The sequence below is a fragment of the Biomphalaria glabrata genome, chromosome 10 (genome assembly GCF_947242115.1).
Source record: "Biomphalaria glabrata chromosome 10, xgBioGlab47.1, whole genome shotgun sequence".
Classification (NCBI taxonomy): domain Eukaryota; kingdom Metazoa; phylum Mollusca; class Gastropoda; family Planorbidae; genus Biomphalaria; species Biomphalaria glabrata.
Genome location: NC_074720.1, coordinates 34087593 through 34111652, shown reverse-complemented (window position 1 = coordinate 34111652; position 24060 = coordinate 34087593). Strand labels below are relative to the sequence as shown.

The 24060-nt window shown below is 36.3% G+C and overlaps 1 protein-coding gene across 2 annotated transcripts in view; it reads left to right on the top strand.

The window, feature by feature from the left end:
* Positions 1–24060, top strand: part of LOC106055228 (paired box protein Pax-6-like) — a 111370-nt gene that overhangs the window by 28355 nt on the left and 58955 nt on the right. For both annotated transcript variants that reach the window (XM_056044551.1, XM_056044552.1), the window contains exons 2-3: positions 1398–2054; positions 18016–18117. In XM_056044551.1, coding sequence (XP_055900526.1) covers positions 2042–2054; positions 18016–18117 — 115 coding nt within the window. In that variant the 5' untranslated portion in view covers positions 1398–2041. The remainder of the gene's footprint in view (positions 1–1397; positions 2055–18015; positions 18118–24060) is intronic.

Sequence of the window (24060 nt, the reverse complement as noted above, 5' to 3'; positions counted from 1 at the left end):
ACTGGCTCGTTACATTGGCATACGTGAAATGTTGGAATCATGTCCGTAGTGAGGGTCTCTCCCCCCCCAGCCCTTCTATTTTAAATGCCCCATTCACTGCCACACATAGTAAGCTCTGACCAGTGGATCGATGGCAAAGGCAGTGAACAAAAAAATGGAGAGAATATAATATAGACAGTTGTAAATTGAGTACAACCAGGTAAATGCTAAAATAGTAACAAATAGATTTAAAAAATATGACTTCATATTAAATAAGAAAAATAGAAAAAAAATACTTTAAAAAAAAAGTTATATAAAGGAAAGAACTGCACATTTACAACCACATATCTGAATACTGTAATATTATTTCCCGTTTCTGTATCGAACAAATTTAATTTATTACTGCTAGGTAATTAGCTAATTGTCTAATTTCTTTTTTGATTCATAATTTGTTAGGAACAATGAGTAATTGTGCAGAGTTTTAATTTGATCGGAGAATGGGATGTGCGAAAAATGAAGTGTAAAAATTTTTTTACCAGACTGACATACGGACAGAATGAGTTGATATAAGTGTTGGATGAAATTCAATATTTTAATTTACATTTAAAAAGACACAAACATGTGTTGAAATGAGAAGTCCTATTCATAAATGATGCCCAAAATACGCACACGTACACAGACACAGGTGCACAAACTAATCTATAGATAAACAATGGTGTACAGAAATGCTAATGCGTGTCCACAATACTAGAACTAGAAGTATATGTTGGGCGAAAACTCGACCTATTTCGTTGAGATTTCTTTTAGAAAATAGTTTGAATTGAATTCTTTTCATTATCTAGTTTATATCAAGTCAGTCTGTCTTTGTGTCTGTCTGGTCAAAGTCTTGTATATGTTATTCATTTTTTATTCATGTTTAACAGTTGACCACCCTCTCTTTTTTTCTTTCTCTCTTCTAAATCTTTTTTTTTTTTTTTTTTTTGTAATCTTTAAAAATACGTTTCAATTAAATTATAATTTTTAAAAATATTTTTTTGTTCGGATGTCCTTAATTGAAATAAAATAATTGTAATCATGTGCACTTTAATTTGCTTCTCTATTCTTTTTTTGCTCCTAGTTAACCTGATTGCACTTCATTGTCTATTATTAACATAACAACATTTAAATGTATAACCCTGAGCATTGCTGACACCAATATGGGGAACAAGTCTTTTATGAGATGATGTGTTTCGAGAGACAATAGATCTATCCAATAGGATCAAATGACGAGTCCTTTCTGATGTTATCAATGGTAACAATTTGTTACATGTCACCTCCCACTTCCGACCTCGCTTGTTATTGTTAACGTTGTTATTGTTTTGTTGTTGTTTTTTTGTGGCTCACTTATAATATTTGGTGTTTTTTTTTGTATCCCTCAGGTCTCATGCAGGTTGGATGATGTCAACCATTCTTACTAAGCTTTGGGTTGGCTAGCAAGACAAATACCGCCCAACCCCCCTGATCTCAATTACAAAAATTACAAGAGACATTAGCCTGGATATACACCGGGAGGCGTCGTAGGTTCCATTTCTCATCTTACAACGTTAGAAACACACTTCGATTCCGGAATCGTTCTAGAGGATACACGACACTTCAAATACCATCAGAAGTTTCCTCGGATGCACCCAGCAGAAACTGGAATACTTTCTTGAAAAGTTTTTTTCCTCCAAATATTTTAATGACTCTAAAGATCTAGTCCATTGATTCTTCAAGATTTTGGTCGATGGTCTAAATTTTTTTCTCCCGGCTTCTTGCGTCAACTTCGCCAACTCTGGAATCATTATCGTTTTTCAATTTACCTCTGGTGGAGCCAGTCCGAAACCTTGGGATCCAAGGCTCTGTCAGGCCCAGAAATAAGAGCTTAACTGGAGACTCTTGGAATAAGAGCGTAGCTGGAGACGCTTGGAACAAGAGCCTAAGTGGAGACACTTGCACCAACGGGAAAACCCCTAATGGTGGTTTTCCCAATTCTTGTGTGGATTTTATAAACTCAAACAGTCTGGAGATAAAACGGTTCAACAAAATGCCTGCAAAAGGTGAGTTCCAACTTGAAGAACATAGAATAGTTTCTGAATGATTGTTATGTTTTGTATTTGGTACATTGCATCCCAAAACATATGATGTTTCAACAGTCAATTACAAATATGTAGGGACCAAGTAAAGCTACTCAAGGCAGCTAGGCACCAGTGGGCCCAGGTCCAAGAATATGATGACCATCCCCCCCCCCTTTTTTTTTAAAGTTGAATTTGAATGTGTTAGAAACAGTTGGAGACAATCTGTAGCAAAAGAAACATTTATATATGAAAACTGCTAAACATTGACAAACGTAACTATGGGCCCATTCATTATTTATCAGTAGATATCAGCTTTCTATTTGTTGTATAAAAATGTGTATTCCTGACCTTCGAATAGCGTTAGAAACAAGTGTAAAGAAAATAAATAACCAAACACATTGGATTCTAAATAAAATTGTGTCAAAAATTTAAATATTTCAATTCGAAGTCAACATATTTTTGTATCTAGGTTTCTGTGGGCCCTGGGCAAAATATGTCCCTTCACGCCATGGTCTAAATATACCGACAAAACGAAAGATATCATAGTTTAAAAAATAATTTTTATATAATTTGGCATTTTTGAACATTGTATAAATCAACCGATGTGTAGAATTAGTTGCATACGTTATAATGGAATAAGTTTTTAGAAAATATAGTGCATCTTTAAATTTTTGTTTTCATTTTTAAGCTTTCACTTGAAATAAAAATATATATAAAAAAACTGGTTGGCGGTCTGGTTGTGTGTTATGTGGTTTGGAGTTCGAATCCATCTCCCTTCAATTCCCCACCGTCAAGCAGGAGCTCTGGGCCAGAATGGCAAAACTTCTTTTCTAAAGGAATATCTCAAACTTGTAAAACGGATTCTTCTTCTTCGTTCTCATTGTTATATTGGAACGTTCAGATGACTAGACCAATATATGATATGAACTGCGCAGTGGTTTCCAAATCAGGGAGCTCTCCATATAGTTTTCTTTCTATTGGGGTGTTTGGGGCCAATGTCTTATGCGGGCCTCTTGTTAAAGAGAGCAGTTTTGGAGGACGTGGTCGGCATTCTCTGGTGATACTCCACATGGGCAGATTTCACTGATTCCAATTTTGAGCTTCCGGTACATGTGTTGTCGCATTCTGTTGTGTCCGGTCCTGAGTCGAAAGATTAGACGTTGGTCTTGTCGGGATAGCTTATTGTAAGCGTCATCTTTCTTGTGATTTGGATGAGATCTCGTCCATTTCTCATTTATTTTATTTACAATTAATATCTTCAATTTGTGTAAAGGAATATCTCAAACTTGTAAAACGGATGAATAGTGTAGTTCAGTGTAACATTTATTCAGCCATTTAACAATTTATTTCATAAATCTAAAATTCTAAAATCTAAAATTCTATCGATATGGTAAAATTTCTATTCAGATCTGCAAAGGAAAAAAAAATGTTCCATAAAATAAAAGAAATGCAATGTGGTCTGAGATAGTAATAGAAACGTGATTAATTATAAACGCTGTCATCTATGTCTAAATGTCTATAACTCACAAAATCCCTCACATACATAGATGTGTTTAACACACACAGACAACATACAATTTTCACAAATAAACGCGATTATCTCCCATTGAAAAGAACGGCCATTAGCCTAACATTTTATAGGCCAGTGCTGGGAGACAACAGCAGAGGGGGGACGCTAGCTTCATGAATGTGGCAGATCTCCCAGAGATAGCAATCTCTTGTGGACTTCACCTCTGGTGACCGCCTTAGAATCTGGAAGCCCTTTTTTTTTTTTTTTGCTCAATGTCTGAGAATAGTAAACAAGAACAACGTATTATGAGATAGGGGATAATTGCAATTGCCACATAATTGACAAGTTGATTATTATTATATGTTACTTAAAAGTAAAGTGAAGGGTTTTATTTCAGACCTTGCGTTTTATGGGGCCAGGTGATATAAAGCTCATCTGTTACTATGGCAGAGGTTAACGATGATATCAGCACAATGACCAAAATCTTAGTCTGAAAATTTTAATTTTTACTGAAGACATTGTGTTGACATTTTCTCAAAATTTTAGTCTGAAAATTTAAGTTTTTACTGAAGACCTTGTAAAGTCTGTGTTGACATTTTCTCAAAATGTTAGTCTGAAAATTTAAGTTTTTACTGAAGACCTTGTAAAGTCTTTGTTGACATTTTCTCAAAATGTTGGTCTGAGAATTTAAGTTTCTTATGACGATGACATTCTGAATTCTGTTATGACTTTGTGTTCAAATCTCGGTGAAGACCTTACCTGGTACCCCATTAGAATTGGGCTCACTCAGACGTCTCAAAAAACCCGAAGATCAAAATCCTAGTCTTGACCTGTATTTGAACTTGAGAGATCTTGGTTCAGAAGTCAAGTGGAATAGTTTATTTTTAGAGGAAGTGTGTGTTATTTGAAAAACACCAATCTGGCCTCAGGAAAAGACAACTATTCCTAAGCCAAAAGAATGGACTTGTGGTATACACTATGGACGATCCACCCAATGGTCCTGTGTTCAAACCTTGCCAGCTGCTATTCATGCCGTCCTGCGTTAGATTTGGGGTATAACTTAACAAACAAGTTTATTTCTGAAACAAAGTCTAAAACTTACAACACAAAGACTTAATATAGTGCAGGTCAATTGCCTGGATTTTCAGTTGGCCAGTCGACATCACAGCCACGACAAATTACAAACTGTTAGATTTATCAGCAGAAAACATTTGTTGTTAGTGGAAAGGATTTACTCAATCTGTGTAACACAAAGACTTAAGTATAGTTCAGGTCAATAGCCTGGGTTTTCATTTGGCCAGTCGACTGTAAGGCCACGACAAATTACAAACTGTTAGATTTATCATATTTTTGTTAGTGGAAAGAATTTACTCAATCGAACAAAGGCGTAGTGAGCAATACATGCGCCCGGGGCAAGGTGCCTTATTGGCACACACCCCCCAATCCTCATTTTCCATGAACATCACATAGAAATAAAGGCTGCGTGTGGCGACCCACTGAGGGAGGCGCCAGGGGATCGTGCCCCTCGCCCCCCCCCTATTGAATATCATATACGAAATAATCTTTCAGATTCAACGAGTCTGTTGTACTAACACTTCGAGGTAGATACACACAACAGTACTAGAACCTCTGATGTCTTCGGCTGCCCGCGCCGTTAATTTGACACAGTCAATCCCACGAACGTCTCTTCGTCCTCAGCTGCCTGGCCTCTTACATTTTCACGACTAAGTCTCGAGTAATCATTTCTGGATCCCCGCTGTAATTAAGACAGCTGACTTTTTTTTTTCTGTCCCTCTTCTACACCTCCTCCTCCCCTCCCTCCCAATCCACTCATTTTATTTTTCTTTTCCATTTATTCTCTCCTTTTTTTTTGTGTGTTAGATGTTTTTGTTTTGTTGTTGTTTGTCGTGATAAACACAGCCAGAGATGGACTGATGAACATTAAACACTATTTCAGGATTTCTACAAGATTCTTCTCAAATAGATGTTTAATACTCTCTTCTAAAAGTACATAGAAACTGAAATGTTCTGGAAGTCACTTATACTGAACATAATACATTGTTCTGGAAGTCACTTATACTGAACATAATACATTGTTCTGGAAGTCACTTATACTGAACATAATACATTGTTCTGGAAGTCACTTATACTGAACATAATACATTGTTCTGGAAGTCACTTATACTGAACATAATACAATGTTCTGGAAGTCACATACTCAACATAATTCATTGTTCTGGAAGTCACTTATACTGAACATAATACATTGTTCTGGAAGTCACTTATACTGAACATAATACATTGTTCTGGAAGTCACTTATACTGAACATAATACATTGTTCTGGAAGTCACTTATACTGAACATAATACATTGTTCTGGAAGTCACATACTCAACATAATTCATTGTTCTGGAAGTCACTTATACTGAACATAATACAATGTTCTGGAAGTCACTTATACTGAACATAATACAATGTTCTGGAAGTCACTTATACTGAACATAATACAATGTTCTGGAAGTCACTTATACTGAACATAATACAATGTTCTGGAAGTCACATACTCAACATAATTCATTGTTCTGGAAGTCACTTATACTGAACATAATACATTGTTCTGGAAGTCACCAGCTTACAAAACATGGCTCTTGAATACGCACACACAATACATTATTCTTTAAGTTATGCACCGAAAATACACTGACCTCAAGTCAGACTCACAAAATACATCGCCCTCAAGTCAAACACACAAAAATACATCGCCCTCAAGTCAAACACACAAAAATACATCGCCCTCAAGTCAAACACACAAAAATACATCGCCCTCAAGTCAAACACACAAAAATACATCGCCCTCAAGTCAAACACACAAAAATACATCTCCCTCAAGTCAAACACACAAAAATACATTGCATTTGAAGTCACACCATACTTAGTCAATTGTTCTTGGTGTTACTCAAACTTATTACATTTCTGTGTACCACAAATTCTATGCTACACTCTGGACTAAGCTCCATATCAGAATTTTAGCCAGTGCTAAAGTAAGTGTATAGTCTAAGAGTGTAACAAATGGCATAAATCCTAAAATCAGTAAATCCATCTTTAGCATTTCTCCACATTTCTACCCCCCCCCTCGGTTAGACCGCCATTCAATTAGCTTTGTCCAATATTCGCTATTAAGTATTAGTCATCCATCCCAAGTCTTATTAGGTTTCAGTAGATGATGTTGGTGATGGTCGAAATCTGCAAGAAGCTTAGTGGCTGAGTTTATGGGCTGCCATATTATATAGACTACGTATTCTTGTTTTAAGGTTTTAAAATAACATCTGTAACAAATAAGATAAGATACTTTAAGATAAGATAAATACTTCTTGCTACACTTCAATCTTGTAAGATCCATTATTTTTTTTTATCTACAGAATTAACACACAAACACGAGACTATTGTCCCACAATTTAAAGAGATTTCAATTTGGTTTAACTTTAGACTTAAAACCAACCATTTTAACTCGAATACATCAAAGTATTTTCAGAACAAACATATAAAGTAGTTCAACATGTCTGCCCTTGGTTTTTTCATCGTTCCCAGCATGCCGCTATGTGTCTTGTATCCTTACACTGTTCGTTTTCCTTATCTTGCGGCCATTGACTCAATATTCATACGCCCCATCAAACGGGAATCCCCGCTAAAGCTCCAATCGCTTGCAGACGAGACAATAAAATCTCATGCATCGATACAACCCGAATCTTGGAGGATTTTCTCTTTGATTTCAATAGTTGCCAAGTACCAAAGCCCAACGTAAAAGGCAATACACCAAGACGGTTGGATCTTTTTTTTTCTTTTTTTTTAAAGGGAGGGTGAGAAATCAGAGATTGCTTGCTTAGTAATAATGTATTCTCACATTACAACAGAATATAATTCAAAATCGATTTTTTTTTTTCATTTTGAAAAAGGTCCAACAGCATAGGACCTCTTTGCTAATGGGGGTCACAAATTTTATTTTCTATTTTTAAAAAGTGCTTGTTTTAATAATAAATATAAAGTAACAACCATAGAACAGAGTTACCTTTCTTTAACACCAACAACAGGGATTTTAGTTAAAAAAATTGTTACATGGCTCTTTCGTCTAAAACAAAAAAACGACAATAAAACAACAACAACCCGGTTTTTTTTTTAAATATTTATTTATTATATTAGTTGATTTTTAGGTTCTTTATTATGACCATTCTAATTGTCACTTTCACCTACTCTTAGTCTGTTGGACAGTTGTGGCACCACAAGCAAGATTTATCGACCGTCTTTCTCCATTCCTCTGTTGTTTTTTTTGCCTCGGATAGAACCTCTTTCGATGGACGGCTCGTCCATTCTCTTATGTTGTCTTCCCATCGTTTTCTCTGCATTTTCTTCTTTTTCCTGGTACTGTTCCCTGAAGGAAGGTCTTTGCGAACCTCAAAGACCTTGTAATTTGGCCATAGAGTTTTAGTTAGCGTTTTTGTACAGTATTTAGCAGGTCATCGTGTGGTCCAAGCGCGGTTTTGTAATTATACTCTTGAATAAAATCTATCATTGTAAATTTCATACAGTAAACTCAATGAAGTTTTTTATAAATTAGAAATGGTATGTTCATACATCTAGAGTGCATTCCCTTGTGGAAGTAGGAAAAATGTGTGTATGTACGACGTGGCAACGAGCTATTGGTCTAAACTGCCCACAGGTCGTGACGTTGCATGTCAGGCCTTCTATAACTACTGGTCTCGCTTAGACCAGGTCAATGTCGAAGTTACACTTAACCACCAGTGTGTGTGAGTAGTGTGGTAGGGCTTGATCGAGATTCTAACTCCCTGCCAACTTATCACTTTTAACTCTCTGCCAACTCTAAAAACACTTTCCTGTGCATCGAAATCCTTGCACTACGTCTCTCGTGTACCATTGAGATGTACCGGGGCTCGGCAACTGCCTCTTTGATGTTCGTGCGGAATGAATAGGGAGGGGTGGTGGGAGATGGGGCGCCGTTTTGAAATCGAACCCTGACTTTTTCTCTCTCTCGCCTAGCCACCACAAAAGTGTGTAACGATAGAGAGGGGGCGTATCAGGTGGTTTCAGGCGCATGTTTATGTATGAGTGTGAGCACGTAACACATGGGGAAAAAGAGAGAAGGGGGGGGGGAGACCCACGTAGGGAAAAAATTCAAGGGGACTCGAAAAAAGGGGGGGGGGAAATGGGGATGTCTTTTTTTTTTTTTTTTTTGTTACACGCAACTCTGCCGGTCCCCACGAGCACACACTTCAGCTCACCTCAATGAATGATGCAAGTCACTAACGGATTATATTGCACCCGTTGCTCGCGTCGATTGCACTGCCGAGGATTATTGGTTATTTCTCTCAATGTTGTTGTTATTTTTTTTCCTCCAACTCTTCATTGATAACAACGTCCATCGGCGTCCACAAAAAGTTGTTAGAATCAAGCAATCTGTTAGCATCTAGACACGACAACTGAACGCACACACACACACAGAACAGGCCCGTAGATCGACATAGACGCATGTAGAATGGATTTTCAAAATGAAGTTAATCACAGTAATCTCCTCTTTGTTTCCATTTTGATTTTTTGTTTTTTCGTGTTAGATCCGATTTACATTACAGATTGTACATCTATGTTGCGGGGAAATCCTATAAATAGCCAACGTTTTGGTGAATCAGGTGGACAGAATCAAGGGAAAATTGATAAACTCTCTATTTTTTTTTAAGGTTTATGGTAAATAGTTTGTTTTTTACATTTTTTTTGCACCATATTCGAAAGACTTCTATTTAAGCCATAACACAGCGCGTAATGAAGGAAAATAAGAGAAGGCGGTAAGGAAGATATGGGAGATATTATAAATAAAAATGTCAATATAGTGAGAATTAAATGCTGCCAATTGATACATCTTACTTGGTGCTTTGAGCAGAAGAGCTTAGTAATTCAATTCTACACTACCAAAAGGTGTAAAAAAAATATTACTCTATGCTTTTTAAAATATAGCTTATCAGCACTTGCGTAATGATGTAATTTAAAGCTAACTACTTTAAAGGAATTTTTTATTTTTATTTTATTAGTAGCTATAGTATAGTTGCAATACGAGTATCAAGCTATAGCTGGTAAACTTCGTGTAAAATTAACATGCTTCCTGGGAGAAAAATAGAACTTTTTCTCTGTTGGCCATAGTTTATTTATTTATTTTGTTGTACTGTGACACATTTTCCATTTAGCAATCATTTAAGTTCTTGGAACCCATTCTTTCAGCACTATTCAGAGACGCGCAACCCGGCATCCTTACTTACTTATCATGGACTTATCATTGACTTATGACTCACCATTGACTTATCATTGACTTACGAATCATCATTGTCTTATCATTGACTTTATTGTAATTGACTTATCATTGACTTACTTATCATTGACTTATCATCATGTTGGTCCCGAGGTCGAGCTCAGCCCGCCTTTCTTTCCCCTGCGGTCTCGCAGGAGGTTTGGGCAAGGATGTCAGTGAAATTGTAAATAACCCTTAGCTATTCCTCCTAGTGTCCCTCTTGCAGAGTTACACATTGCCCAATTTGAGAAGCCCTGCAAGTTGTGCTGCTATTTTGGGGGGTTCTGCAAGTATTGGAATAACTTGGCGCTCGCTTTCAGTTCTTTATCTCTCTGTCTGTCTATAGAGCAATCAGGAAGCCATAGAGATGTACTGCTGATCCTTTGTGTGCCGTAACGAAACTTTTCTTTTTTCCAACGCCCTTCCAAGTGATAGTTGCATTCAAGTTGGATGGCATGTGATAGACAATGTGAAGGTTAATTAACATTTGATGATTTGCCGCAGAGAATGTATACAAATGAGAAGCGTCTCGACTGGCTGTGTCCTGGCTATGTCCTGGCTGTGTCCTGGCTATGCCGCCTTCCCCCCTGCCCTCCCACCTCCCCCTACGTCTCTCACGTTCACACCTACACATGTTAGCACACGTACACGCACGCGCACTCACACAAAGTCCTGCACTTCGACCGTGACGTAGAGCAGCGGCAAAAGATCAATATTGGCTGTCGTGTGCCGTGTCGTGGGGGGGGGGGGGGTGAGCACGAAAAGAAAAAAAAATTGGCGGGGTGGGGGGGTGTCGACAGAGGTGAGGGAGGTGTGGTTGGAGAATTGGAAGCAACCTGCCAGTTTACACACTGTAGAGGGATCTGTAGGTGAGTGCTGGTAAACTCTGTGACGGCACTCACTTGGTTCCACCTGAAGGTCAGGCAGACCCATGCCTGAAGACAATACGAGCTCGAGACTTGGTCTTTATATTACCATTTGTTTCCTACGACTGAAGGAGGCCAGCCAACTGTTTCACATCTATCTTTGATCAGCATCCTTTTAGCGACAGGGTGCCAAAAAATACAATTTTTAAATCGTTTTGCATGCTAATGACCAAGCCAACTTGATGTACTCCTAATTTATGAGTCTACCACTCTACATTGGCATCTTTCAATATATTTTTTTCTTACCATTGAAAATTACTAGGCGTGTCACTTCTGTCACGCGTGTCATACGTCGCCGATGTCTGAACTATGATTTTATCTCGAAAATGCAAATAGATTTGTTTGTTGTTTTTTTTTTCGTTCACACAAGCGACCTACACACACATACACATACCTTGCGACACACATATCACTGGTGAAAGTACGCATCGGAAGACCTGATTCTATATTCTTCAACAAACTGAAGAATATCGTGTTGTTTTTTTTTATCCAAGACTTAAGATTATTAAGAAAAATGATGAACTATGTTTGTTTGTAAAATGTCTCACATGTTTATAATGTTCTTTCAGAGTTAGAGATAATCTACTTCCTAGACAAAACTTCCCACAGGACGACCGGGAGGCGGGGGAAGGGGGGAGTAGCGGGCAGGGAATGCACCTTGGACATCGATACAACCGATCGACAGTCCAGCGCGCATACCGCACGACCAGGCAGTTACGATGAGGCTACCACAAAGACCTAGTTATTTTCTGTAATAGTTTCAAGAATATTAAAAGACATCTCTAAATATCGCTTACCGCCGAAAACATGCATTTTTATTTGTCTATTTAGGCATGTAAAGAATGTATTATTTCACTGCCCAGGCCGCCTGTTGCTTCTCTGCCCTTGGCCGCCTATTGTTTTTCTGTCATGGACAACAACAAATGTAGATCCCCCCCCCTTCCCTGTTGAACTTAAATTATTGATTCTGACATTTGGGTTTCGGCAGCCGAGAATTTAATCAAAATTTAGTGGTTTCATTAAGACATTTTTTACATGACCAAAACTCTCAGAACAGTATGATAACATCGTACTAAGTATAAAAATATATCGCATAGTTGGTATTGAAGTTTAGCCTCCCTTGTTTTTTACTTTTAACAGTAAATAGTTTTAAAACTGGTGTAAATTTTTATAAATAAAAATAACAAGACATTACAAAAAAAAAACAACGGTCGCTTTCAGAATACAGAAAGCAAACGTTACAGCTACACTTTACGAGCTCTAGAATATCATGTGAAGCTGGCTCAATGGCTCAATGGCTCAAGATAGTGTTTCTTTTTTTTCCTTCTTCTACTTTAGAATTATTTTTTTTAATAATCATATCAATTCCTTGTAAAAATAAGCAGAAAAAAAATAATTCAAAAGCCTAAGAAAAAAAAAACAATAGCGACAAAAAAAAAATACAACAAAAGCACTAATACTTATGCAAATGGCACTGGCCAATAAGATAACCTTGGGAGCACTAAAGTCCATGCATAATTAGCCTTGTTTTTATACAGTTTAAACATCAATGGGTTGAACCAACAAGGTCTAGTTATGACAACTACGGGAAGGTGAATACAACACAATGTCAAGGTGGAAGTAGGTGATTCACATGCTAATGACCCGACGGATCAGGTCTTCTTAATGAAGGAATAATTGTGAAAGATGTGATCTAATGATAGCGCTTTGAAAGGTAGACAAATCCACACATTCACACACCAGCAGCTTGGTGTGCGAAAACAATAAAGACAAACGATGCTATCATTTGAGTTTTTTTCTATCTATCTATCTATCTATCTATCTATCTATCTATCTATCTATCTATCTATCTATCTATCTATCTATCTATCTATCTATCTATCTGTCTGTCTGTCTGTCTGTCTGTCTATCTATCTATCGAATCAGAAGAATCGGAGGTTCTATGTTTCGTGCACTGGGTAGTGCCTTCCCCCCCCCCCACCTTTATGTGCCTGTACCTGGAGAATATTTAAGAAATTATTTAACAATAGACAAACAAGAAAAATATGGTAATACTTTTAAAAAACAAGCCTACTTCCCTTATGCAACCTTTATTGCGATTATTTTGCTCTTAATAACTAATTTTTATCCCGTTACATTCTACCACCACCCCCCTTCCCTGTGAAAAAGAAAGCGAATATATATATATATATATATATATATATATATAGTAGACGTTATGGGCCTGATATTCTAATGATGGGCATTTGGATCTAGACTTGGAGGACGGTGCGTAAAGTATTTCTGAGCATTAATTCTTGAATAGATGGAGCCTTCATGAGTGGAGGCCCGAGGACGTATGATCTGTTCAAGATGAATATTTTCTAAGTTCTAATAATTTGTTTTGTATATTTGAAAATTATAACGTTCAAACTTACAGTTTTCCCGTTGAGACCATAGAGCTAGTGATTCTATTCTCAGTTACATATACTAGATACTTTGGTCATGCTGTAGTAGAGAACCGTGTCCTTATATGTTCCATTAATTTCTGATTTAAAAGAGGTATTGTAAAAATCAATTTGTTTTTCTCTTATGTAGTGCATCAGTGTTTTAAATAGTGAAACACTTTTGTGACAACCAGTAGACAACACTTAATTAGTAGTGTCTGAAATAAGGTACTAATCAAAAGTTAATTCTTTCTAAAAAAAAAAGTAGGAAAAAAATCAAATTAAAAAAAGGCCTGAGAAATAAAGTTTTGACTAATTTGAGAACCGCTAAGCTACTAAGAGCAAAGAAATATTTTTGTTGAAGTTTGTAACACTGTAACAATGTAATGTAATGTGGTAAGCCTTGCCGTTGTGTTTCACACCAGTCTCACCCTAAAGTACCTAGTGCCACCGTGTCTTACAGACAGACAAGACAGTGTCCACCTATTTGTAGACCTACTTATCACCTCACGTTATTAGACCCCCTCCTCCCAGTGTGGGTTGATGGTGTTGTTGCTGTCGTCGATGTTTTCTTTTGTTTGTTTTCGTTATTGTAGTAGATGTTGTGGATGCTGCTGATGTCGTTAATAATGTTGTTGATGATGTTGATGTCTCTGTTGTCTTTGTTATTGTTGTTGGGTCGATGACGTCATTCATTGATGTTATTTTTGTTGTATTTTATGTTGTTTTTTTTAATGTTGTTGTAGTTAAAGTTGATACTATTGTTGTAGTTTTAGTTGTTGTTTATTTTTTGTTGTTGTTGTATATTTTGATGTGGCTAACGTTGCTTGAGTCGTTGGTAATACGTTTTTTGTTTGTTTGTAGATGTTGATAATGGTGATGTTGTTGTTGAATGCTACCTATAAAGCTACCTATAAAGCTACCTATAAAGCTACCTAACGAAGAGCACATAGTGTTTCTCCAAGTAAAGAACGCTGCAAGACTCACATTAGACATACACTGTACAAAGAGAAGCCGAATCTGTTAGTTGCAATGTTTTAAGGTCTTTTCGTTTAAATTTTTTGTTGTAATTCCAGTTTTTAATGTTTTTATTTTAAACTAATTATCAATCATTTAATTCCATTTATAATCCTCAGGCTAATTTGTAGGCCCCATATAATATGCTTCTCATTAAGAGTTAGGACGCGCGGTGGCTGAGCGGTAATGCGCTTTGGCTTCCCGGGGGGTCCCGAGTTCGAATCCTGTCGAAGACTGGGATTTTTTTTTATTTTCGGGTGCCTTTGAGTCCACCCAGCTCTAATGGGTACCTGACACTAGTTGAGGAAAAGTAAATGCGGTTGGTTGTTGTGCTGGTCACATGACACCCTTGGCAACAGAAAGAAATGCCCTTTACATCATCTGCCCTACAGTTTACATTGTAGTAAGTTTTAAAGAGGAACTATACTCTTACTTTTACTATTAAAGTTTAACTCAAAGTAATGAATTTCAATTTAAGATTTTGACTTCTATGTGTTACTTCTTATAGTTACTGTCATTAAAGGAGTAATTTAATATAATTGGTATATACAGTGAAATCCAAATGAAAAATGTGTACCCATAATTAGTATTATAGTTTAGTTAGTGCGTAGATTACCACCCATATTCCTTTTTCGTTTGTCCTTGATTTATTCAATTTCATTCGATGTAGAATTTTTCCAAATTGAAAAAAAAAAAAAAAACATAAATAGGATGTGATATATTCTTTTTAAAAATAAAGAACAATTTCAAACGAATTCCGAGTGTGGTGGGTATTAACCACGCCTTGTGTTGTATCGTACTAAAAATAACTTGGTTTAAAAAGACGAATGTAAAGAAACGAAAGAAAGTACAAACATGATGTCTCACTGAGATCCCAGCTTCAATACAAGCTGTAAATGAAACCAGTTCACTAGTTGACACTTCGGTATGTCACAGTGACATCATGAGACTTGAGGAGAACATTTCCCGACTCTTTGGAGTCTCCAGTCATGTCCACACAACGTGACCGGAGCAGGACCAACCGTCAGGGGGCTCCAGGCAAGAGGGGGATAGCAGATCTCGGGTCTACAGTTCATTGTTGTGGTTTTATTTCTGGAATATTTTGTGCATCAACAAACTGTATTGACTGATCAACAATTTCGTGATGTGAAGGTGAAGGCACATTTCAAGTGAGCAAAGCTAGATAGTGCAATAGTGAGTAGAACTTCTTTGGACAATTTCTAATTTAGAAATAATTAAATAATAGGCCTAACAATGTTTTTCAATAATTTATTAGCAGGCATACATACATACATACAAAAATAGTGTTGATTGGACCTCGGTATTTTTTCCAGAACTTCATCGCCAAACAGGTCTATTATCTCGTTTTGAATCTGTGCGGCTTTGTTTTCCTGTCAAATTTCATATTCATAACAATTTCAAATAAAGCCTGGTCAGAGGTTTTAGTATAAATATAATGGTGTTAACTTTCTTTAAGAACTATAAACCAAATACTAAGCATGGTCCGAGAAAGACACTATTCCTGATTAATTTGGACATCTCTCTTATCTTCTAGATCCTTGTTATAAGGTTGCCCCCCCCCCCTTCCCAATTTGGTTTCGCCATTCATTGTAGCAGAATAAACATATTCAACTTTAACAAGACATATGAAACATAGGCCTACAATGGTGTTTAGTTTGCTTGCTAAATATGATGAAGACTTTCGAGTTTGTCCTTAATGAGTGTTTTACACGATTTCAAAGTCTTTACTTCTTTGGAGCGGCTACAAACGTTTTAGAGTCGCAACTGTTGAGATAGTTTGCTACTTAGTTAACAAAGTTGAAAGTCAGTTAAAATAACAGACTTTTTAAATTTATTTTTTTACTTCTCTTTTTTTTTTTTAGGATACCTCGGCTTTTTAGCTTTTGACTTTGTCGAGCTTTTTACATCCTTGGAATCCTTGGGCTTTTGCCTCTTTTTTTTTAAAAGAAATTTTATTCAAAAGAAAAGACATAATATATTATTTTAAATCAATAATAATACAAGAATATTTGATATCAAAATTTTATGAAGTAATAGTTTCAAAAGTACAATTCATGAGTTATTTTAAATTTACATAAAACAGTATTTGTCGAATAAATAACTTGGTGTTGAAACATTTTAAATACAGAAAAATAAAGAAACTGATTGAGCTTAGTGAAAATTGAATAATTAGCAGCTGTGTCGAAATTTTAATTCTGAACATTAGGACTTTAGTGTCATATGTAGGTTCTCACGTGGGCTTCAACTAATCAAGAGTCATGGGCCCATGTGAAATGAACCCCTTTGCGTCATTGTTGCTACTGTGGGCCCATAATGGTCGTGGGCCCGGGTTCATTGAACCCCTTCGTGCCAAGGATGCTACGCCACTGCACCAGACTCGCTCATAATTTGCATGCCAAAGTTTATAACATATAGTTTTTATGGAATGATTTGATTGCCAGGGGAACAAAAGAGTTTTGTGTGTGTTTGTCTTTGCTATATATACAGAGAGAGAGAGAGAGAGAGAGAGAGAGAGATGAAATGTTCCTGTGATTACCGTTGTGTGTCTCCCCAATGTATTTGTGTACAATACAGCCTAGCGTATTTGTTTATGATGCTGTCAAACTTGTATGATGAGTACCAGCTTTGTTATGTATTATGTATTGCTATGCAACTCTATGTAGATGATACGTTACTGCTATATCTTCTTACACCTGTCACGTTCATTATAGAGTTCAAGAATGTCTTACAGAATGTGCTTTAGTTGTAGCATGTTTCATCGGCTGTTCATTGTAAATACTTCACGAAAACAAATCAACTATTAAAATATTTTCTAGCAGCCTGGACGTGAGTCCATCCCGTTGTCCGAGTGGTCAAGTGAAAGTTATTTGTCACAAGACCCGGGAAGCCAAACGCTGCCATAAATAACGAACGACTATGTAACTCCGCCCATGGCCTGAATATTTTATCGAATCTGTTTATTTCAAAACAAAATTAATGACAAAAAAAAAAAGTTTTACTCTTATTAATAATTTTTGTTTTGATTGATTGAAAGCTATAGAGACGTCTTCTAAATTATGTGAAAAATAAGTGGAAAATATTAATTGAAATTTAAGAATATGTGTGAAATAAAAGCAGTCTTTTTTTCTCTCTCACTTTTATCATACGATAGGCCTGGAAAAACAATGTCTTGGCTGACAATAAGTATTATATAGTGAATGTAATGTATTATTTTTTTAGGCTGGTTAATTAAGCAATCTCCATCTATCTAATCATCCATTCATGACAAATCAGCCTTGTAGGACAATTTCTTAATCCATTCCTAGCTCAAACGTATAGTTAAAAAATTTTCAAAATCTCATATCTAAAGTCAAAAACTCCAAAACAAGAAGTAAAAATGAAAACTTTAATAATTTATTTCAAGCTTAAATTTCGCATGTGGTACAATTCTTGGTTAGCTAAATTTTTAGAGCGTCGTGCAAACAACCCGAATAGCTTGGGTTCAATCCCAATTCTGGCCTACTTTTTTTTAGGCTTAGGCTTAGAGTACAGCATTGAAAAGTACAATGAAGACAAACTTTAATTAAATACTTCATTTAACAACTATTATACAATGATCTATTTATAATCTGATTTTAGAAAAAAAAAATGCATACATCCAGAAAGACGTTTTAAAAACAACAAATACAATTAATACATTTTCCATCCATTCCAGAAGAAGATCACAGCCACTCATCGCATGCCAACTCTCCAAACAGCCAAAGTCCGGATACTGCTGGCAATGCCAACGCTGCTAAGAAACCAAATAGAAAAAGAGGTAAGTTGGCTGCAATTTCGAATCTTCGTTTATATGTGCAAGTGACAGTTTTTATGTTAGTCATACAATGCCCACATTTTCTGAAGGGAAAGTTCCGCCTTGTAGAACTCTAGCATCTTTTTTCAGTTTTGAAAAAGTAAATTTTGAAAGTAGAAAACAACAAAACAAACATCGAATTTCAGACATCTTGTTCCATTTTTTTTTTATAAGATAACATAAGATAAGATATGATGATTTTTATTGATCCGATTCAATGGAAATTCAGTTTGACTACAATTGACAACCTCAGCGTAACTACTGTACAATAACAATATAGATGCTAATAAGAACAACATTCTCACAGGAAACATATACACACTCCTAAACAGCGCTGTATAAATTAAACTTCTATGTACTTCTCGATGACGACAGATGATCTTGCAACACTCCAACCCAAAGTGGGATGAAGGAGTTTTTAAATTTTTCTGTTTTAGTTATTCTGCTGAAATTCAATTCATAAGAATTCGCTTTTTTTTACATTTTTCATGAATCAAAATGTTTGGCTAAAAAAAATTGATTATTTAATTACTATAAATATCCAGCTGCATGTCTAAATACTGTCGCACTGAAGGGAATAAAATGCAAATTAGTGTAACTATATTTCTTACATTTCTAAATCTATTTCTAACTCATTTAAATCGTACTAATAGCCTACCTCTCAAGAACAACCTAGAACGCTTGTATGTGATGGAAAATTCGCTGTTTCTCTCTCACCCTCTCTTTTCTAATCTCCATCCCTTTTTTTTCCTTTTCTCTTTCTCCTTTATATGAAAAAAAGCACTCAAACTACAGCGAAATAATTTCTTAATATTTTATTTTTGTTTCTACCTAATTTATTGTTGTTTAAACCACTTCCTTCCGTCAACTGATCAGTGTTCTCTAGTTACTCACGTTTAGTCTGAAACCTCAAACAACTTCCTCATATTCTCTCTCTCTCTCTCTCTCTATCTATCTCTCTCTCTCGTATATTTTCTCTCTCTTCCTCCCCCACCCCATGTCTGTCTGTCTGTCTGTCTGTCTGTCTCTCTTGCTACACACAGACATATAGACATAACTACATAACTCAACGCTGTTGCTTTCAAACTTGACTTACAAACATAAAACTCGAAGACAATTTTTTTTTTTACTTCAATGTAAAAGAAGAATACCTTTTTTTTTTTTTAAAAAAAAAATCTTCCTCACTACTTTCTTTCTTTCTTCTGACACTCATGATAAAGACATCTCCTAGAATGATTTTGTCAGGTCGACCCCCTGGTTCCTAATGTCTTTAAATTTGTTTTTGTTATTCTCTATATAGAGTGACCGGGCCGCTCTCAAATTGCCCACAACATTTCAGCACTCGCGTAAGCGCACACTAATGCCTTGCCCCATTTTTATTTCGACCCCCCTCTCCTCCTCCCACACACCTATACTCCTACACACACACACACATACTCCTACACACACACTTACGTAGAATAACATTTTAAAAAAAAATGCAATTGTGACATTGTTCAGGCTTTATTTTTTGTTAGAGTGGGTCACAGTTTACTTTGTGAGCCTAACTACAGTTGAGGGGGGGGGCGGGGGAGTGTGGAGTTAGACTCGACACTGAGAGCATGTTTCAGAAGCTAGAGAGATGAGCAAATAAATAGCGATGGGGCGCAGTGGCGCTGTTTCCCTAAACATACATCTCACATTGAAACATACATTAGAAAACAACTTTCTCCTTTTAGGAGAAGATCTCGCTAATTGATTCCTGGCTTGTCTAGAACTGTGATGCCATAAGTAGGTCTCGTGGATCATATCCGGTCAATAGTGTTGTGCTATATGGCCAATGGTTTTGTGCTATCGGTCCATGGTGCTGTGCTATCAGGCCTATGGTGATGTGCTATCAGGCCAGGACATCAAGCCGCATGAATCGGCTCCATTGGTTACTACCCACCACACTCTGAATTAGTTTTTTTAAATTGTTGTTTTTTTTAATATATTACGTCATGCTCCATTGTACCCAACAGTGAGAGAGAGAGAGAGAGAGAGAGAGAGAGAGAGAGAGAGAGAGAGAGAGAGAGAGAGAGAGAAATACGACAATAAATGCTATTCACACTCCACCTTATCCTAAACGTTGATCAGAGTTGTTTTTTATTTCTTGCAAAAAAGTCAAAATTTTAAATATGCAAATGAAATTATAATTTGGATAATCGTCTAAAAGTCATTAAAACTACATTAGCTTGCTTCTATGTGGTCACCCCACCTTAAAATTGCTGATTTATGATATTGATATCTAATATAAATATATACTGTATTATATACAGTGTTGATAAAGAGTGTAACTGATGTTTCACTTGCATCAATTGCAAGTCGAGTAAACGTTCTCTGTTTTATTCATTCATTCTTTCTTTCTCTCACTCACCCTCTCACTCTCTCTCTCTCTCCCACTCTCACTCTCTCTCTCTCACTCTCTCTCTCTTACTCGCGTACGTTTCTCCTCTCTCAGCCTCTTCCCAACTCTGCCCCTCTCTCTACCTTACTCTCCCTCGCCTTCTCTCCTCAGATTTCTCTCTCTCCCTCCACCCTCTTTCTTTCTTTAACTCTTCGCATTTCTAACTCCTTTTCTCTCTCTCCCTCTTCTCTCCCCCCCCCCCAAAAAATAAAAAAAAAGAGAAAAAATTAAAAGTATTTAGTAACACAAACTTTAGACCGGGATTTGGAAAATAAAATTAAACTGCGATTAAAATAATAATAATTATAACAAAAAAATATTTTAAAACAACTACCGCAGACCAAATCTAAATACCTACTAAAGTTGTCAAAAAAAAAAATAATTTCTCACACATCATAGTGTGACTAATTGCTCAGCTTACTTGCTTATGCAAATTAACCCTATAACAAGCAGCGAACAGAATTTATATTATTAAAAGTTATGGAAACACGAAATGTTATTGAACTATAATTTGATCATGTCGGCGCACACACACACACACACACACATGTTTCATTTGTTCATTCCCTACTTTACATCTTTTTTTTTAAATGGATTTTCTGTTGTTTTTTTTTTATTCCTGCCCTCACCCACTCCCCCATCTCTTACTTTCAGCACTCGCATCTGTGTCCTCGGGAGGGATCTAACCTCCGAATGGGTCAACTTTCTGTGGGGGGAGATCTGGGCGCGTGGCTGCTGAAACTGTGGGGGTAACAGGTTGCTAAGAATGCATGCTCTTATCGGACCAGGCCATCAAACAACTGTTTAGATATTGCCACCAGCGGGTTCAGCGGCCTTGCGGTAGGCCGCATAAGCTTTTTTTTTTTTTAATATATGTAAAGAGGTCTCTGATAAAACGGTCTTTTAATAGCGTGTACAGCACACGTACACAAGAATAAAAATACATTAGCTTTTGTATGGAAGTCATAATAATGTATCAGGGGATAGAGAAAAGGGAAAGTGGTTTGATTGTGTGGGAGGCGGGGAGTTTCAATAGGAACAAAAGGGGAGGGGGCGCGTGTGATGGTCAGCCCAATGAGTGGTGGGATACATATGGCTCTGACAGGTCCAGTTTATGAAGTGGACACTAATTAACAAAAAAAAAAATAAGATCGATCTGTCATTAGCAATTAAAAAATGCAGCAGCCTCTTGTCGACAAACATTTTGTAGGGAAGGATAGTCATGTGGGGTGGGGGGGGGGAATGAAATTGAAAATGTAGGATCAAAAACTTATTAATAAAAAAAAAATTAAAAAAAAGCTAATATGTATTTATAGTGGTAATATCAAGTAAATATATTTGTAAATAGAATATGCTATTATATTTAGTCTATGTTATTATTATAAACCAGCACATTTGTTAAGGCGCTATATAGTTTGAGGATATCTTTTAGCTATGAATACAATGGTAACATATCACTTGCATGTGCAGCTTTATTTGAAAGGTTTTCCCGCCTCCACGTTGTTTATTTTGTGTCCGAGTGAGCTATCAATCCATATTTACAATTCCTTTGTCCATGTATCAATACGAAAGTCCTGGGATTGATCTAAGGAAAGAATTTCTTCAGGCCGTCTAGGTTAACGCAGGGATTTGTGCATTGCTTCAAACATAGTCTGTTCTAGGAGTTAATGTCAAGAGAGAAGCGAGTCATGCTGTCCAACTAGCTGAGTCAGAGGATCCCTTTATTAAAATTAAATAAGACTCGATACTAGGGATATTCAATTTCAATCTAAACAATCATATTGTTCGAATATATACATTTTTTTTACATGGGTTAAACAACGTTAAAAGAGTTAATTAATAGGCTCGTCTTTTAATACCTAGATCTAGTACTGATGGTTTGTGACCGAGAGGAGAAGAGAAACTCTGTTTCTCGCATTGTCACACCAGCATAGCGTGGATGGAATGATGAGCCTTCATAGAATAAGACTTATGAACTAGGATACATAGTTCATTTGATGTTGCATTAAAAAGTATAATGATGTAATAATATGTCTTATTATATATTTATATTAATTTAATCAATATTTTATCGAACAGCAAGACAAATTCAACACGGTTATAAACACGGATATCTCGTTGTGTGTGTGTGTGTGTGCGTGTGTGTTTGTGTGTGTGAGAGTGTGTGTGTGTGCGTGTGTGTGTGTGTGCGTGTGTGTGTGTGTGTGTAGGTATCTTTATAGTGATTGGTTGGAAAGTTTACTTCGTCCTGCCTTTCAAATTTGCATGAAAATTATTTCCTGCAATCAATGATTTATTGATCAATCTCAACGGCCTATAGAATACATCCGAGTGTGAACTGATCGATACGACGCCTGATCAGATGATTTATTGCTTGTTCAATTTGAAAAAGCTGTTAGATGACTTGACTATTTAAAAAAAAATATTATTCTAGCCCTGAGAACTTGCCAATAGAAAAACACATTGGTTCAGAAAAGCTGAAAGATTTGTACTTTCCAACTTTTATCGATTACTTTGTTGTTATTCTCATTGTCGTTTTTTTCTTCTTCTCTTTAACAAGGCTAGACTTGAATAAAATGACTCTTTATGTTTTCAAGTACAAAATTATCGATAAAACTTAAATCTAGAGCTAACAAACTACAAGTATAGTATTCATTTGACAAAAAAAAACAATCAATTTCTAATTTATGTTAAAATAAAATAAAGAACAAAATAAAAGAACCAGCGTGGGGGTCGAACTCACGACATTTGCGCTAAATACAAATATTGTCTTGAACTTTCATTGCTCTAATTCCTGAATAACTTCAATATATCAATAAATACAAAACAACAACATAATAAGTCTACTTCCTATTCTTTTTTATATTGAGCACCCATTTGCACCATTTCACATTCACACCACGCTGGATATTTGTGCTTTTGACAAACAGGAAGAAAGTGTTAGCCAGTTGAAGAAATTGAAAAAAAAAATTATTTAAAAAAAAATGGAATGTCTTGTTCTCAAAAACCTAGATCTAAGTTATGATAAACATAGGAATATTTCAATCTTACCAATCGAATGGAGGATGCATTTAAAATAATACACATCAATGTTTAACGTAACTTCTCCATCAGCCTTACTACTCCCCCCCCCCCATGGCCTATTTTAATTTTGTCCATTCTTGACCAATTCACCAAGATCGAGCTGCAATGCACTGGGAGGTCATGGTTGGCTGAACTTAAAGCATTGAGCAAATAATGAACAAGGGGAATGATTTTGAGTTCCGAGATTTTCTAGCCTTAGGGTTGTCAGTCCATTCAAATCTTATGAGTATTTGACATAATGTAGGCGATTTGGTCGTTGTGCTGGCCACCTGACACTCTCGTTCCCCGTCGGCTATAAAAATAGACTATGGACGGCCAAAAAAGGGGAAGGAACTGTAAGCCTACTTAAATTTCAAACAGTTTAAAAGATTGTACATAATTAAATAATGTTTCACAAC